Source organism: Neophocaena asiaeorientalis, unplaced genomic scaffold (genome assembly GCF_003031525.2).
Source record: "Neophocaena asiaeorientalis asiaeorientalis breed wild unplaced genomic scaffold, Neophocaena_asiaeorientalis_V1.1 scaffold72, whole genome shotgun sequence".
In the NCBI taxonomy this organism is placed as follows: Eukaryota; Metazoa; Chordata; class Mammalia; order Artiodactyla; family Phocoenidae; genus Neophocaena; species Neophocaena asiaeorientalis.
Window position 1 is genome coordinate 6385379 of NW_020185336.1, and position 17404 is coordinate 6402782.

General features: G+C 38.4%; 1 protein-coding gene across 2 annotated transcripts in view; it reads left to right on the forward strand.

Moving 5' to 3' along the window:
* Nucleotides 1-17404, forward strand: part of PLA2R1 (phospholipase A2 receptor 1) — a 113947-nt gene that overhangs the window by 36459 nt on the left and 60084 nt on the right. For both annotated transcript variants that reach the window (XM_024735920.1, XM_024735922.1), the window contains 4 exons: nt 2262-2456; nt 3746-3903; nt 6786-6884; nt 10166-10278. In XM_024735920.1, the coding sequence (XP_024591688.1) occupies nt 2262-2456; nt 3746-3903; nt 6786-6884; nt 10166-10278 (565 nt within the window). The remainder of the gene's footprint in view (nt 1-2261; nt 2457-3745; nt 3904-6785; nt 6885-10165; nt 10279-17404) is intronic.

The window sequence follows — 17404 nt, forward strand, 5'->3', positions numbered from 1 at the left end:
CTTGCGGGCTCTAGAGCGCAGGCTCAGTAGTTGTGGCTCACAGGCTTAGTTGCTCCACGGCATGTGGGATCTTCCGGGACCAGGGATCGAACCCATATCCCTTGCATTGGTAGGCAGATTCTTAACCACTGCACCACCAGGGAAGTCCCCAATTAAGCTTTTTAATTTACGATATTATGTTATGTTAATTTACGATATTGTGTTAGTTCCAGGTGTACAGCAAAGTGATTTAGTTGTGTGTGTGTATATATATATATATATTCTTTTTCAGATCAGATTCTTTTTCATTATAGGTTATGACAAGATACTGAATATAGTTCCCTGTGCTATAGAGTAGGTCCTTGTTGTTTATCTATTTTACATAGAGTAGTGTGTATCTGTTAATCCCAATCTTCTAATTTATCCCCCCCACCTTTCCCCTTTGATACCCATAAGTTTGTTTTCAATGTCTGTGAGTCTGTTTCTCTTTTATAAGTAAGTTCATTTGTATCATTTTTTTAGATTCCACACATAAGTGATATCATATGATATTTGTCTTTTTCTGACTTACTTCATTTAGTATGATAATCTCTAGGTCCATTCATGTTGCTACAAATGGCATTATCTCATTCTTTTTTATGGCTGAGTAGTACTCCATTGTATATATGTACCATATCTTCTTTATCCATTCATGTGTCGACAGACATTTAGGTTGCTTCCATATCTTGGCTACTGTAAAGAGTGCTGCTATGAACATTGGGATGAATGTATCTTTTTGAATTAGAGTTTTCCTCTTTTCTGGAGTTTTCAGGAGCGGGATTGCAGGATCATATGATAACTCTATTTTCAGCTTTTTAAGGAACCTCCTTACTGTTCTCTATAATGGTTGTACCAATTTACGTTCCTGCCAACAGTGTAGGAGGGTTCCCTTTTCTCCACACCCTCTTACAAGTAAGCTTTAACTTTTATTTTCCTTTAAGTAGCTAAGTCTAAAGATATTGTAGAATATGGGGGTGAGGAGAAGCATCATCTCATCATTTTTTTACGTAGAGATTTTTTCATTATGTCAAGAATGTGCTGACATTGCTATCGCTGTTATTGTCCTGTCCCTCCCTCTTTTCATTTTCCTGCCTCAATTTCTTCTGTCTTCATTTTTTTTTCTTATGCCCTCCTGCACTGCCTCCTGCTATCCTTCTTTTCTTCAATTTTATTTAATTGTTTGGATTATTTGCTGTTGTTTCAAGTCCAAAAAATACTTTTGATGATCTAGTCCAGTGTCTTCCAACTGTGAATCCAGGGTCCCCAGGTTCCTTCCTTATCTCCACCCTTACGTCAATCAGAGAAGTTCTTCTTTTATCTTTTTATCTTACCTCTAGAGTGAAGTTTAGGGTTCATTTTTTCAAGGGGTTCTGTGACTGTGTTTTTAGGTTGATATTATCTATCTATCTAAATGTTCTAACATTCATCCACTGTGATTCTAATAGCTGTCAGAGTCCTAGAAGTGATTTTAAAAGAATGTCTTGTTTCCCAAATTAGCAGTGAAGTTGTTTCTAACTAAGTTAGTGCTTAAGGGAGGTACCCAGTTGTGGTTAATAAAATAAAGTAAAAATGCTGTCATCAGGCTGGGGGCAAGCTCCTGGAAGAGGAGAGCCAAAGTTTGCATGCACACAGCTGCCTTCCCTGCCAGTGTTAAAGAATCATGGCATTATTTTACTGTAAGTCAAACCCAGAGTCCATATGAACCCAGAGGGACATCAGAGGCACTAAGCCTGACCCCCAAAATAAAAGCTATCATCTCTGCTCTAGATAAAGCAGTCAGAATTTCAGATTCTTTTCAGCTGAGAATAACTATCTACCCCCCCCACCTAATACTGTATATAAAATCCTTTAAAAAGCATTTAAATTGTGTTCCATAATACCCCTTTTTTAGTGTAAAAAGGTTTTTTTAAATGGGTAGCTCTAAATGCTAAATTTTATATCTAGCCCTGACTCTCACTTTGGTTGTATGACCTTTATCAAGTCTCCTTAACCTCTTTGTGCCTTAGATAGCTCATCTGGAAAATGAAGCACTGAGATCCATTAGATCCTAGATCCAGATCATAGATGGGATCCTTTTCAAGTCTGAAGATCTAGAATGCTATGATCCATATCTTATTGTATCATATGCTTCTGTTTTTCAAATTTAAAAAATAATCATATATTAATGGTGGTTTATATTGGGGGTAATAAGTAATGTTAAAACAATTGTGGTAAATAACTTTGTTTTTTGTTGGTTCAAAAAGAAAACGATGCTTGGAAATATTATGCTACCCACTGTGAGCCTGGTTGGAATCCCCACAATCGTAATTGTTATAAACTTCAGAAAGAAAAAAAGACCTGGAATGAAGCTTTGCATTCTTGCCAGTCCAATAACAGTGCATTAATAGACATAGATTCGTTAGCAGAAGTGGAGTTTCTTGTAACCCTCCTTGGAGATGGTGAGTGCCAAGTGTCTTTGGTTTAAGAAGTATGAAATTAATGTAGTAACTCTCTTTATTAGTGAAGTTGAAAAGAAATTAAGCTATTTAAAATTGATTCTTTATAGCACATGTATCTGAAATTTCCAAATAATATCCAGGAGTGAAAATACACTGAATTTTTACAAAATACATATTCAGAAACTTTGTAACATCTCATAGACGCCAGATATTACATGTTTTCATTTTTGGGGTTTTTGTTTTAAGGGGGAAAGGTCATTTCCTGAAATTTCTAATTTAAAAAACCTGAACCTGTAATTTAGCATAATGAGCACTAGATAGCAGTAATGTGCTGTGGCCATGTAATCCAAGCAATAAAGGAAATTCCTTACAAAAATGATTATATTAAAATAACTTTAGCCAGTGAAAATGGGTAATTTATTTGGTGTGGTGTTTTTCAAGCTGTGTAGCATGCTCAGGGGTTCCAAGCTCTGAGGCCTCCACCCAGCTTTACCCACCAGAGCAGATCTGCCCCTACCTATGTCATATATGGACATAGAATTCTGCTGGAAAACATCGAAATCATTGACTGAGAGTAAATCTTTTTTTAGTGGAAAAATCCGGCGTCTACTCTATTTCAATGTTAGGTTTTAGTTTGGAGTGAAAACAAAACTCCTTCTGTCATTGTTCCTCACCCTTCGCATTTGGGATTGAATCCTGTGGCTGCCTCTGTGTCAGCGGGGCACTGGAACACTCTCCCAGCCACCGAGGGTCTTTTCTCCCTACCTAGACTGGCAAGCTTTATTTTATTTACTTTTCCAGCAACCCCACTGCTCCTATTCAATGTTTCTAAGAATTTCTGCTCCTTTTTTTTCCCTAGCCAAAAGAAAAAAAGTAAAGCTAGACATCATTAAAAGGTTTTTTTCTAAGTGCCTTTTCTTAATTTGATTGACCTTCCTATTTTTCCTTTTTCGGGGTAGAAGAAAAACCAGACTTTGCAGATCTACTTTCCATACTGTAGCACGAACTAACTAGAGTCCTGGCAATCTGACTTGCTTAAGCTTTGTCCTTGCCCTAGCTTTCACTGACACTCTGCCTCACTTATAAGGCCTATGTTGAGCAGATCTAGATAGATAAGGGGGGAAGGGTTTAAGCAGGTATTTTATACCAAAACTTAAACAGGTTTCATTCCAAGAAGAAACAAAGAAGGAATCACATGCAAAGTGGTATATATTGGTAATAGCCCCTCTGTGTTATCACCTTTGCAGATACTAGGATTCTTGTAAGTAATTTACGTTTATCTCTCGCAGAAAATGCATCAGAAACATGGATTGGTTTGAGCAACAATAAAATTCCAGTTTCCTTTGAATGGTCTGATGGCTCCTCAGTCATCTTTACTAATTGGCACACACTTGAGCCCCAAATTTTTCCAAATACAAGCCAGCTCTGTGTCTCAGCGGAGCAATCTGTAAGTTGATTCATTTGTTCAATGTTCATTTTGCTGGACTTGTACTGAGGGCCACCTGTGCCAGGGACTTGGGCTGTGGCAGAGACCAAGACAGGCACAGTGCCTGCTCCTCCTGGGGCTTCCACGCTAAGCAGTAAAACATATACACACTAAAAACACATGGTAATTATAGTTGTGATAATAGCTCTGAGGACATAGGTTCAAGATGGTGAGAAACTTGGGTTGGGACAGCTACTTCAGACAAGACAGTCAAGGAGGGCTCTCTGAAGAGGTGACATTTAAGCTGGGACTTGAACAACAAAAAAAAATCTCTTGAAGAGCAGGAGAACATTCCAGGCAGTGGGCAGCTGCCCAAAGGCAGGCCAAGGCTTGCCGTGTTTGATAATCAAAAAGGAGACCAGGATGGTGTGGAGGTATGGATGGTGAAAGGTGGTAGGAGATGGGGCAGGAAGAATGCAAAAATGTGAGGCTTATAGGCCTGGGATAGGACCCACTAAAGGGCTTCAAGTAGATGAAAACATGATCTGATTTACATTTTAAGAGCAATTGTGGCTGCTACATAGAGAATTGATTGGAGAGAAGAGAGTGGAAGCAGAGAAACCAGTTTGGAGGCTACTCCTGTGGTTGAATTAGAGTAGTGAATATGGAGACAAGAAGACAGATTCAAGGATCCTCTAGAAGACAGGAATTGTTGCTAAAGCAGATGTGGGGGTGAGAGACAGGTAGGTTTTTGGTTTGAGCACCCACCATTTTGGTGGATGGGGGTGCCACTGACCACCCTGGTGAAGATGAGGGGAAGAACCAAGGAGTTCGGAAATTACTCTGGAAGGTGATGGTTTTTAAGCTCCATTATCTTCTTAACATAAAAGGATTTCAAAACTGCATGTAACCTCTTTGAAAACTGCAAATCAATGGAAAACCTTGCTGTTTTCTTCACATGAATGTGATGGTCCCAGTGACCTTAACATTACACTTAACTTTATGTGCTAGTCTCTCATTTATCTAAAACCTCTGATTATACAGAATTTGTTTAATCCCAAGCCATTTGAAGGGATTTTTTTATATGTTTAGAATAGACAATCTCTTTGATCAGATAGCTACTGAACTCACTGGTGAAGTTTTAGGAGGTTATTGGGATTTGGTAGGCATGCTTACTCTTTTAAGACACCGGGATACCATATCAAGTTCCCCCAAGAAGCAGTTTATTAAATGTTACTTAAGTAGCTTGACAAAGTGATTGTGCCAGCCAAACACGGGAAATGTCTAAGCACTTACTTTTTTTTTTTTAAGCACTTACTTTTATGACACATTTCATTGCTTTATCTTTCAAGGCTGTCACAAATCCATGCAGTTACAATGATAGTGCTCAGGCAGTGTCTCAGAGTCACACTTGAGGGGTAACAATGACCTCTCCAAATGTTTGTTTTGGGTGTTACTCTGCTGAAAACCACTGTAGTTTATTCTACAGTATTTGATGCTTTATTGGTTCATTAGTTTTGATATAATTAAGGGGATCTTAATTTCCTATTGATATTCTCCTTTTTTATTTGACAGACATGGGTATTTCACTTAGCATACTCACAAAGCAGGAGCCAACGTTTGGACCGAGAAGTTGTTTTTAAGAGAGTGAGGATAGGTATTGATATTATTGGATGTATTAGAACAATGCTGCCTTAAATGTGGTATTTTGTGGCCCCTTTTTAGCAACTCAGTAGCTCCTTAAACAGTAGATGCATAAAAAGTAACACTTATTCCCCTAAAGTTGAACTCAATATGAATGTAATTATTATAATTAACTAGTTACCTAAACATGGTCGATACCTCAATTTGAATCTGAGAGGTTGGTAACCATTCATCTGTCCATCCAATGGTTACTAAACAACTATAGCGTGCCTGACAATATCCTATAACTGGATGGTTTGCTGGAGACTCCATGGGGATGGGCTACAAGGCTGCTCTTACAGGTGAAGGTGTCAGCCTCCTACATAGTATGTCTGAGGGTCATGGAAGAGCTCTCTACTCACCTAAAACCCTGCATGCCTGAGATACCTAAATTTTGAATTTGAATTGTGTGAAAATTTAAATTGTGTGGTTTTAGCCTAAAGGTCTGGTTTGTGTTAAAATAAAAAATCCTTTGGGAGGATAAAATTTTAATCAGTTAGCAGTTATTGTATTTCATCATCAATGAAGGATATGAGAACAGCCTTCATTAGAACTAGGAGAAGACATGAAGGTATCTGCCCGTCATATAAAGAGGAAATGGAGTGGGGCTTTGGAGAATTCATGATGAAGAAGGGTACTGGGGGTTGAACATGAAGTTCAGCTATGATAATGTTATCTCGGGTGATTCATGATGCTTTCCAGGCATTTCCCCAGCATCAGGTTTATACAGCATCAGGTAAGCAGCGAAGCATTCAATTTAACACCTAGAAGTGATTGGAGAGAAGAAGCAGCATTCTCACTTGGTCAGGGGAATAGTTTCATATAAGTGGTTCTCAAAGTGTGGCCCCCAGACCAGCAGCATTCACATCAGCTAAAAACTCGTTAGAAATACAAATTCTCAGGTCCCACCTGACTTACTGAATGAGACACACGGATCCCAATCAACTGTGTTTTAGTAACCCCTCCAGGTGATTCCAGTGCACAAAAAAGATTGAGAATCACTACTTATCCCATCTTTAACAAAATATTGAGAGCAGTTTAATGTAAAGCCAGACCTCCCACTCGTATGTAGAGAATCAACCTTTTCTAACACAAGATCCTGACACATTATGCCCCCTTGAAACATGCATTATTAATATTTTAATTCAGAATTATTGACTTTGACTATCAGCATCAATAATGTAGTGTATTCATTCATCTTGTAATATTTTTCCTCTTAGGAGGGACACTGGAAAGTTAAAAATTGCAAAGAAACACTTTTTTACGTTTGTGAGAAAACAGGCCGTGTCCTTTCTGACACTGAATCAGGTTGCCAAAAGGTAAGAACTGTGAACACTGCAGGGACTTCATAACCAGACTGATTTATCCACCATCAAATTAAAGTGAATCTCTCTCCCTCTCTTTCCTGCCTTGGCTTCCTCCTCTCTCTCTTTCCCCTGCTTCCCTTCCTTTCTTCTTTCCTTCCCTTCTTTTTTTTCTGAGTGGGCTATTGTAACAAGCCAAACAATTATCAGCTAGGGGCACATGAAAGATTTACAGCTCTTGGAAGGATTGTTGTCTTACCATCTATTTCCACCCAAGACTAGTTTTCTTTTGAGATAAGAAATGTAAATGATCCTGTTATACCATCTGTATAAACAATGCCTATCATGTGATACACTGTCTCACACGTGGTCTTCATTGTCTTCCAGTGAAGACTGTCAGAGTGAAAGCAAATGCATTCCTTTGAGTCAGAGTGACCTTCTGCACCCAGAGTCTTGTTTTCCTTTTCACTTTTCTTAAACTTGAATATTTGAATAAAATACAATAAGAAAGAGAAGTGCATGTTTGCAACACAGTTGTTATTTAGGAAAGGGATAATAAAAATACATTGTATTTTAAGTAATAAACTATTTTTGGTACTTAAAGTACTATTTTCAGTGCTAAAAATAATAAAAAAACATACTTTAGGTTTAAACTTTAAAGGCAGAAAATAATCTGTCTTAAATTTCTTAAAATACGTTCAATATTCTGCTGTGTTACAAAAAATTTATCTATCAGTGTCCTTAGCACATGCATTCCCTCTCTCTCTCATCACACACACACACACACACACACACACATACACACACCTAAAAATTTTGGATTTAACTATTGGAGATTTTTATGCTGTGTGAGTCTCAAAATGTTCACAAATCTGGTTTTTATGCAATTCTCTTTTAATTATTTTCTCTTCTAATCCAGTTACTTATGTTCCAATTAAACGATAACCCCTCTCTTCAGAACCTGCATTTGATTCATTCATCAACGTGTAAGCATATTAGTTACTCTTCACACTTCAGCTGAACAATACATGTGCCATAGCTGACATGTGACCAGACGTCTTACCTAATGATTACATTTCCTGAATTAGTTATTACTGATCACTGATCTAATCTCTATCTGATCAGAAATATTGAAAAAAATCCATCCTACAGTGGCTTTCAATGCAACTCAACATGTTTTATTTGTGTCGAAAGAGTAATTAACTTCTTACACAGCAGAAACAACTGATGTTCTATCTAAACTTTTGTATACTGCTTCCCTCTTTCTGACCAGCCTTATCAATATTTAAGGATTCTGGGTTCAGAGCCAGTTCTTTACTCTTATGGCGAAATTCCATTAATTTCTTTTTGCATCTATGAATATGGTTTCGAAAGTTTCCTTTCTTTTAGCCATCTGCTTCAGTGCAATTCTCTAAACAGTCTGCACATGCAAAACCAACTTATAAAATAAGTCTGGATAATTTCAAAGCAGAAATTTTTTAAAATTTTATTTCCATCTGAGCCACTTTTGGGGGACTAGATAATATGAGCAATCGTTTCAGTACTGTCACCATCATGATTTCATGTAAAATGAAACGGCACCTCATGTACAAAGGATATTCACAAATACAATCAATTATTCTTCCCGCTTTCATTGTGTGGACAAAGGCTTATAGTAGAGCCTTTGTTTTCCGGTTATTACTATGCCACATTTCCCCCTCTTTCCTTGAGCCTGTTCAAGTTCTTGGGTTTTTTGTTTTGCTAAGCAGCCTATGATCTAAAAACCACTAATGAAGAAGGAGTACTTTGTCAGAAAGGTCAAATTGTCAGCCTTCCTCCTACTGTCCTTCCAAACACAAAAGCAGTCTAACCTCCCTGCCCCCTCTGGAGTGACCCACCGAGGGGTTCTGGCTGACACTGTCAATTACTCACACATATAAGGCTGGGGAGAGAAGTTAAGGGAGTGAATTCAGAGCACATCCTGGTGGGCTGGATGTGGTGCTCCTGTGATCCACGCCTCATTTAATAATGTTTTGAACTAAAATAGCTTATTTCTAAAATAAGATTTTTCTCTAATTTACTGCAAGGTTGAGACATTTTCTGAGTAGTATAGCAGAAATCATTTTATATCTGATCAAAATCTGGCAAGTATTGGCATGACACAAAATGAAGTGTATTTTAAAACTGGTGAATACATAAAAATAGACTGATAGAAGTGATATGATTTTATAATATTGGAAGAGAAAGAACTAAAATAACTAAGTTGAAATATAGAAGACTAATGAACCCATGTCTCCTGTATTGTATGATTTTAAAGAATAGAGCCACCCTTCTTTGCTTCCAGGGCTTAGACATACACGTTTGTCATTTTTTGTCTAGATGCCAAAGCTTGTTTGCTTTCTCTCTAAAAGGCTAGCCAGTTGACTAAGGAGTAATCTTTACCAAAAAGTATATATATATATTTTAGCCAATTTCTATTTGGAAGCTTGACAATCCAGACGAAACCATTCTGGATTGCACCAAAATTAGGTTCCAGGCCAGTTTATCCACTAGTCTCTGACTTAGATTATCTAAGTCCCTAATCTCAGTGGGATAACATGAAATAAGCAGTATGAAAGACCCTTAAAAAAACAAACAAACAGTACAGTGTTATCTAGATACTTATGTCCTCTTTGCTCATACCGAGTTCCTGGCTCTATTCTGGGGTCTCTGCCTGCATTTTCTCCCCTTGATTCTCAGAACAACCCCATCAATACTATTATTATCCATATTTACAGAGGAGAAAACTAAGACACATAGAGATTAAATAAGGTCACATGATGGTGGAGCCAGGATTCAAACCCATGCATTCTGTCCTTAAAGCCAACATGTTCGATTTTTACCATCCCATAGGAACCATTTACAGTAAATCTTATTAGTCTGAACAGAGAGAGAGAGAAGGAGAGAGAGAGAGAGAGAGAGAGAGAGAGTGTGTGTGTGTGTGTGTGTGTGTGAGAGAGAGAGAGAGAGAGAAAGAGGAAAGGAGAGAAGGAGAGATCTTGAGTGAATGTCCCTTTTCTTTAATTTTCTTTTAAGGTTTTGGGCTTAAAGATTTTAAATTAGTTAAACCATTTAGGTTTTAAGAATTAATTAAATAAATGTAGAAGTGGCTGTAGCTAATGGCAGATAGAATAAATATATCAAGACAAACATTCAAGTTTTGAGTTTTGAGTGGGTCAGAGAAGAAACTGGTAAATGAGAATACACCAAAAAAATATATATATTTACTATTTAACTTAATCAGATTGTGTCCTTAATTTTCATTTTCCTTGTTTAAGGGATGGGAGAGACATGGTGGATTCTGTTACAAAATTGACACGGTCCTTCGAAGCTTTGACCACGCCTCCAGTGGTTACTACTGTCCTCCTGCACTTGTAACCATTACAAACAGGTAAAATAGAAATTTTCTATCAGAAACATGCAGTGCTTTTTTGCTGTGAGGATTCTTGGAATGATAAAATCTAGCCACAATCAGTAACTAGTGAAAATCTAAAGTGTACTGTACAACAGAGTATTAAGTTATTTAAATTATTGATTTAGATGAATTTAAACCATACAATGTTAATTTTTGTGTTTTGTTTTGTTTTGTTTTTGCGGTACGCGGGCCTCTCACTGTTGTGGCCTCTCCCGTTGCGGAGCACAGGCTCCGGACGCGCAGGCTCAGTGGCCATGGCGCACGGGCCCAGCCACTCTGCGGCATGTGGGATCTTCCCGGACCGGGGCATGAACCCGTGTCCCCTGCATTGGCAGGCAGACTCTCAACCACTGCACCACCAGGGAAGCCCCTACAATGTTAATTTTAAATTGATTTTTGAGTAACAAATAGTAAAATTTAAGATGTCTTTTATTTTCCATAAAGATTTCTTAATTACCTAGCTTTGCTAATATATTCAGTTGTAATGATATTTTATCTAAGTGCTTGTAATAGAAAAGAAATATGTTATTTAAATATGAAGTGTTTTTTAAATGTAATGTGTATGAGTCATGTGGAGTTTTTTTAGAACAAAAGTAAGTAAAACTAAACTGTGGAGGATTTTCAAATGCTTCCCCATTGCTTCTTAGGTCTACGTTTGTTTAGATTTAGATTTCTCTATGCACAGGTATCTTTACCATACAAACACAGAAACTGTGCCCTTTTTACACTCCATACAATTTGCAACATGTTACAGATGTGTAGCAAGGGATAAAAGTACCAGCATCAGAAGAGGCCTCAGTGTCACTATCAATGCCAGGAGGACAGTGAGAGCTGGGAGACAGACTCCTCCAGGCTGAGGACAGAATCAAGGTAGAACTCTTCAGTGGTTCCATGGAAAATTATACCCACAAAGCAAGACACTTGCTTTTTTACCGAGGTCATTGCCTTTAAAAAAATCTGTTGAAGACCAGGAATCAGGACAACTGGTGCTATGGTTTTATCTAGAGACCTCTTCACATGCAGGTCTAACCTGCAGGAGGAATTCTGTGTGCTTTCTCTGATCTCCCCACATGGGAAGTCAACGTTCAAAGCCGCCAGTGTTTCCTTCCTCCTCTTACCTCTTACCTTCTGTCCCAGTCTTTCCTCCAAACAATGCACAGGAATGCACACACACACACACACACACACACACACACACGGATAGATTGACCGCATTTGGCAAAATAAATTGCCGGGTGAAATATTTTATGCTCAAGAAACCCTTTCTTCGGGGCACAGCACCACTTCTGATGTATCTCAGTGTTGTTTTTAGTTCTCCCTTCTCCTTCCCAGAATAGCTACCAGGCAGAAGAAAGCCTTTATCCTCAGCCTTGTTCACCCACCCACAAGCTTTCGAGAGTACCTTGGGCTAGAAGTCCTCCAGTCAGTGAGTCAACATTGGACTTTATTCAGGATCTTGACCAATGAAGATATGCTCTTTCGTTAATTACAATGTTTTTCACTGAAGAAGAAGGCCTAATTATTTCACCTGTTTTTACATCTTATTCTTTCTTTTTTTGTGTGTAATATTCATTGAGTGTCTATCACATACCTGGCACTGTGTTAACTACTTTTCATATGTTATCTGACTATGCAAAAATCAACAGTCAAGAGTTTATTAGAGGGACTTGCCTGGTGGCGCAGTGGTTAAGAATCTGCCTGCCAATGCAGGGGACACAAGTTCGAGCCCTGGCCCAGGAAGATCCCACATGCCGCGGAGCAACTACACCCGTGTGCCACAACTACTGAGCCTGCACTCTGGAGCCCACGAGCCACAACTACTGAGCCCACACACCACAACTACTGAAGCCTGTGCGCTCTAGGGCCCATGCTCCACAACAAGAGAAGCCACCGCAACGAGAAGCCCACGCACTGCAAGGAAGACTAACCCCCGCTCACCGCAACTAGAGAAAGCCTGCGCACAGCAACGAAGACCCAACACAGCCAAAAAATAAATTAAAAAGAAAGTTTATTAGAAAATTATTTATTGAATATCTATACTGTGAGAGGCATCATATTAAACACTGGCATGCTGTACAAAAAAATAAATAAAAATAAAAGGTATAGTGCAGTTGCCCAGGTGCCACTTGCAGGCCAGCAGCGAAAGAGATAGAACATAAACACATGAAACAAGTGAAGAAAGTGGAATAACACAATAAATGGACAAACTCAAAGTGACATTACAGATAACTCATAGTGCCAAAGTGACCCAAGTAAGGCAGAAACCTGTTAGAGTTCAAGCACTTCATTTTCTAAGAATCCTTTGGGGACCTCATGCAAATGATAGAAAGCATCTAGAAAACAACCTACTATGTTTCATTTCCCCCAAAACTGAATAAGAGAGTGTGCTGTGAATACTGTAAATTTTTTTATAAGCTGTATTCAGTAGCCAAAGCTGATGTGTAGTCCAACTCTAAAACAGATCTATAGCTTGGGTAAATTTGTTTTCATCCCCTCCTCGACCTCCTAGGCCCCCCAGGTGACCTTTTGCTGGCATACTACTCAGTCACCAGTCAAGCCCCCGAGTACTACACGTTAGTCCCAGTGAGGCATCTCTCCCAGGCAGTTAACATGCATGAACACTGCCTTGCAAACATGTCTGCATCCAGAGCAATGACTCAAAAATGAGACATACAAGTTGAAGACAGGAAGTGTCCTAAGCTCTTGATTTTTATTCATTCGGACCTTATCAGATAAGAAACAAAGACCCAAGGCATACTGTTCTTTGAGTGACAATTCACATTCGAGTATTTTTCAACAGCATCTTTTGTCTGAGAAGGTTGGGCAGTAGATGGACAGTCTCCTCAGATCCAGGAATATCCACTAGCAACCTTGGTAATCATTTTCTTCCATTACTGATTTCCTGTTTGAGTTAAGACACCCCTGTCACTCACCAGTACCCAAGCTTGTAGTTGCTAATTGATTTTCTACTCTTCTGCACAACTGAGCAACAGATTTTATGGGCACCATTAGAACCACCTGCTACAAATTACGTCCTTCTTTCATTATGGGGCAACTGCTCCTGGCCTAGGACTTTTAACACTTTGTGGAAGAGAGAGGGGAAGAAAAACAAACCCCTATTCCCAAATAACAGAATTTTATTTGCTTGCTGTTAGAAAATTTTGTTAGGCCTGGCCACCTGCTTTCAGACAGAGCAGGAATGCAAAACTTGAGTTCCAAAGTTACTATGGATAATTGTCTAAATGCATGTATATCTAAACCTTCAATCAAACAGCCTTGGAATATTTGTACAAAATAATCCAAATGACATTCGATTTTGAGAATTTTGCCCCAAATAAGAAATGCTGCAATATCTCACTTTTCCCTAAGTTTAAACGTGCATTATTTGCAAGCAATTTTATAGCTCTGCCGTTTTCTTGCAACCATATCCCCCAAACACTTTTACAGTTAACTTTTTAATATTGTGGAAAAATATAATACATAACAAAATTATCATTTTAACCATTGTAAGTGTACAGTCCAGTGGCATTAAGTACATTCATATTATTGTACAACCATCACCACCATCCAGCTCCAAAATATTTTTCATCTTCCCAAACTGAAATTCTGTATCCACTAAACACTAACTCCCCATTTCCCTTGCTCCCAGCTTTTGGCAACCACCATTCTACTTTCTGTGTCTGTGAAGTTGACTACTACAGTTACCTTATAACTAGGATCATACAGTAGCTGTCTATTGTGCCTAGTTTATTTCACTTATCCTGACGTCCTCTAGGTTAATCCATGTTGTAGCATGTGTCAGAATGTCCTTCCTTTTCTTTTTTTAAAGAAGATGTTGGGGGTAGGATTTTTTATTAATTAATTAATTTATTTTTGCTGTGCTGGGTCTTCATTTCTGTGCGAGGGCTTTCTCTAGTTGTGGCGATCGGGGGCCACTCTTCATCGCGGTGCGTGGGCCTCTCACTATCGCGGCCTGTAGCGGAGCACAGGCTCCAGACGTGCAGGCTCAGTAGTTGTGGCTCACAGGCCTGGTTGCTCCGCGGCATGTGGGATCCTCCCAGACCAGGGCTTGAACCCATGTCCCCTGCATTAGCAGGCAGATTCTCAACTACTGCGCCACCCGGGAAGCCCTGTCCTTCCTTTTTAAGGCTGAATAATATTCCATAGTATGGATATACTACATTTTGTTTATCCATTCATCTATTGATAGACACAAGATACTTCTGCCTTTTGGATATTGTGAATAATGCTGCTATGAATATGAATATCCAAATATCTTTCAAGTTCCTGCTTTCAATTATTTTGGGTACTATACCCAGAAGTGGAATTTTCTGGATCATGTAATAATTCTATTTTTAACTATTTGAGGAACAACCATACTGGTTTCCATAGGAGCTACAACATTTTACATTCCCACCAGTAGTGCACAAGGGCTCCAATTCCTCCACCTCCTAGCCAACACTTGCTTATTTTCTGTTTTTACATAATAGCCATCCTATGGATGTGACGTGGTATCTCATTGTGGTTTTGATTTGCATTTTCCTAATGATTAGTGATGCTGAGCATCTTTTCATGTGCTTATTGGCATCTTTATATCTCCTTTGGAGAGACGTCTATTCAAGTCTTTTTCCCATTTTTGAACAGAAGTGTTTGTTTTCTGTCATTGAATTGTAGGAGTCTTTATATATTCTGGATATTAATTGTTTATCAGATACATAATTTGCAAATACTATCTCCTATTCGTGGGTTGCCTTTCACTATGTTGATAGTGTCCTTTGATGTGCAAAAGTTTTTAATTTTGATTAAGTCCAATTTATCCTTTCTTATTTTTTTGCCGGTGCTTTTGGTGTTTTATCCAAGAAATCACTGCCACATTCAACGCCATGAAAAATTTCCCCTATGTTTTCTTCTAAGAGTGTTACAGTTTTAGCTCATATGTTTAGGTCTTTGATCCACTTTGTGTTAATTTTTGTAAATGGTGTAGGGTAAGAGTCCAGCTGCATTCTTTTGTAGGTGGATACTCACTTTTCACAACGTTATTATTGAAAAGACTGTCCTTTCTTCATTGAATGGTCTTGGCACCCTGTGGAAAATCATTTGACCATATATGCAATGATTTATTTCTGAGTTCTCTATTCTATTCCATTGATCTATATGTCTGTCTTTATGCCAGTATCACACTGTTTAGATTACTGTACTTTTTAGTAAGTTTTGAAATCAAGAAGTGTGAGACCTCCAATTTTGTTCTGCTTTTTCATGCTTGTTTTTGCTATTCAGGATGTCTTGAAATTCCGTATGAATTTTAAGATAAATTTTTCTACTTCTGCCAAAAAAAAATCACTGGGATTTTTACAGGGATTGCATTCAATCTGTTGATCACTTTGGGTAGTATGGACATTTTAACAATAAATCTTCCAATCCATGAATATGGGATGTCTTTCCATTTATCTGTGGCTTCTTTAATTTCATTTTTTAAACATCTTTATTGGAGTATAGTTGCTTTACAAACTTGTGTTAGTTTCTGCTGTATAACAAAGTGAATCAGCTGTATGTCTACATATATCCCCATATCCCCACCCTCTTGCGTCTCACTCCCACCCTCGCTATCCCACCCCTCTAGGTGGTCACAAAGCACAGAGTTGATCTCCCTGTGCTATGCAGCTGCTTCCCACTAGCTATCTATTTTACATTTGGTGGTGTATATATGTCAATGCTATTCTCTCACTTTGTCCCAGCTTACCCTTCCCCCACCCCATGTTCTCAAGTCCATTCTCTACATCTGTGTCTTTATTCCTGTCTTGCCCCAGGTTCATCAGAACCTTTTTTTTTTTTGGTTCCATATATATGTGTTAGCATATGGTATTTGTTATTCTCTTTCTGACTTACTTCACTCTATATGACAGACTCTAGGTCCATCCACATCACTACAAATAACTCAATTTTGTTTCTTTATATGGCTGAGTAATATTCCATTGTATATATGTGCCATATCTTCTTTATCCATTCATCTGTCGATGGACTCTTTGTGTCTTCTTTAATTTCTTTCAGCAATGTTTTCTAGTTTTCAGTGTACAAGTCTTTTGCCTCCTTGGTCAAGTTCGTTCCCCAGTACTTTATTATTTTTGATGCTATTGTAAATGGAATTATTTTCCTTTTCAGATTGTTCACTGTTAGTATATAAAAATGCAACTGATTTTTGTGTGTTGACTTTGTATCCTCCACTAGCTGAATTCATTTATTAATTCTAACAGTTTTTAATTTTTTGGTAGAATGCAGTTAACTTTCTTTTTAAAAACACACTTTGGGGCTTCCCTGGTGGTGCAGTGGTTGAGAGTCCGCCTGCCGATGCAGGGGACACGGGTTCGTGCCCCGGTCCGGGAGGATCCCACGTGCCGCGGAGCGGCTGGGCCCGTGAGCCATGGCCGCTGAGCCTGCACGTCCGGAGCCTGTGCCCCGCAACGGGAGAGGCCACAACAGTGAGAGGCCTGCGTACCGCAAAAAACAAAACAAAACAAAACACATTTTGGTTACCCTTTTTAGAATTACACAATAGAAACATTCTCATTGGTATAAATTCAAGCAAGCCAGAAGAATATCGATTAAAAAGTGAAAGTGCCCCCTTACCTTTACTCTTGCCCCCTCCCAGCCAATCTCTCTTCCCTTCCCAAAGATAACTGCCACTAAAAGTTTGCATTGCTCTTCCAGGTTTATTTCTTGTGTACATATTAGATGTATTTTCTAATTCTATATTTTTCTTATAGTCTTTTGAAAGAAACAATATCCAAAAATCTTAACATTTCTAGTTCTTGAGGAATACCGTCAGAAACTTCTTGCAGTAGTGGTCATGATACGTCTCCCATTTGAAGACTACTGATATTCTACTGTCATTCTTCATTTAAAAGAAAGAAATTTATCACTTTAATATTAGTTCAGCAATAGAGTTAGTTGTTTGAAAATGGTATCAAAAGTGCTAACAAGTGTTTTATTGGGAGAAATACAATTGCAATTACTCAGCTCAAAGCTGAGTCCCTCCTAACCAAATCATGTATGTATATATATATATATATATATATATATATATATATATATACATACATACACA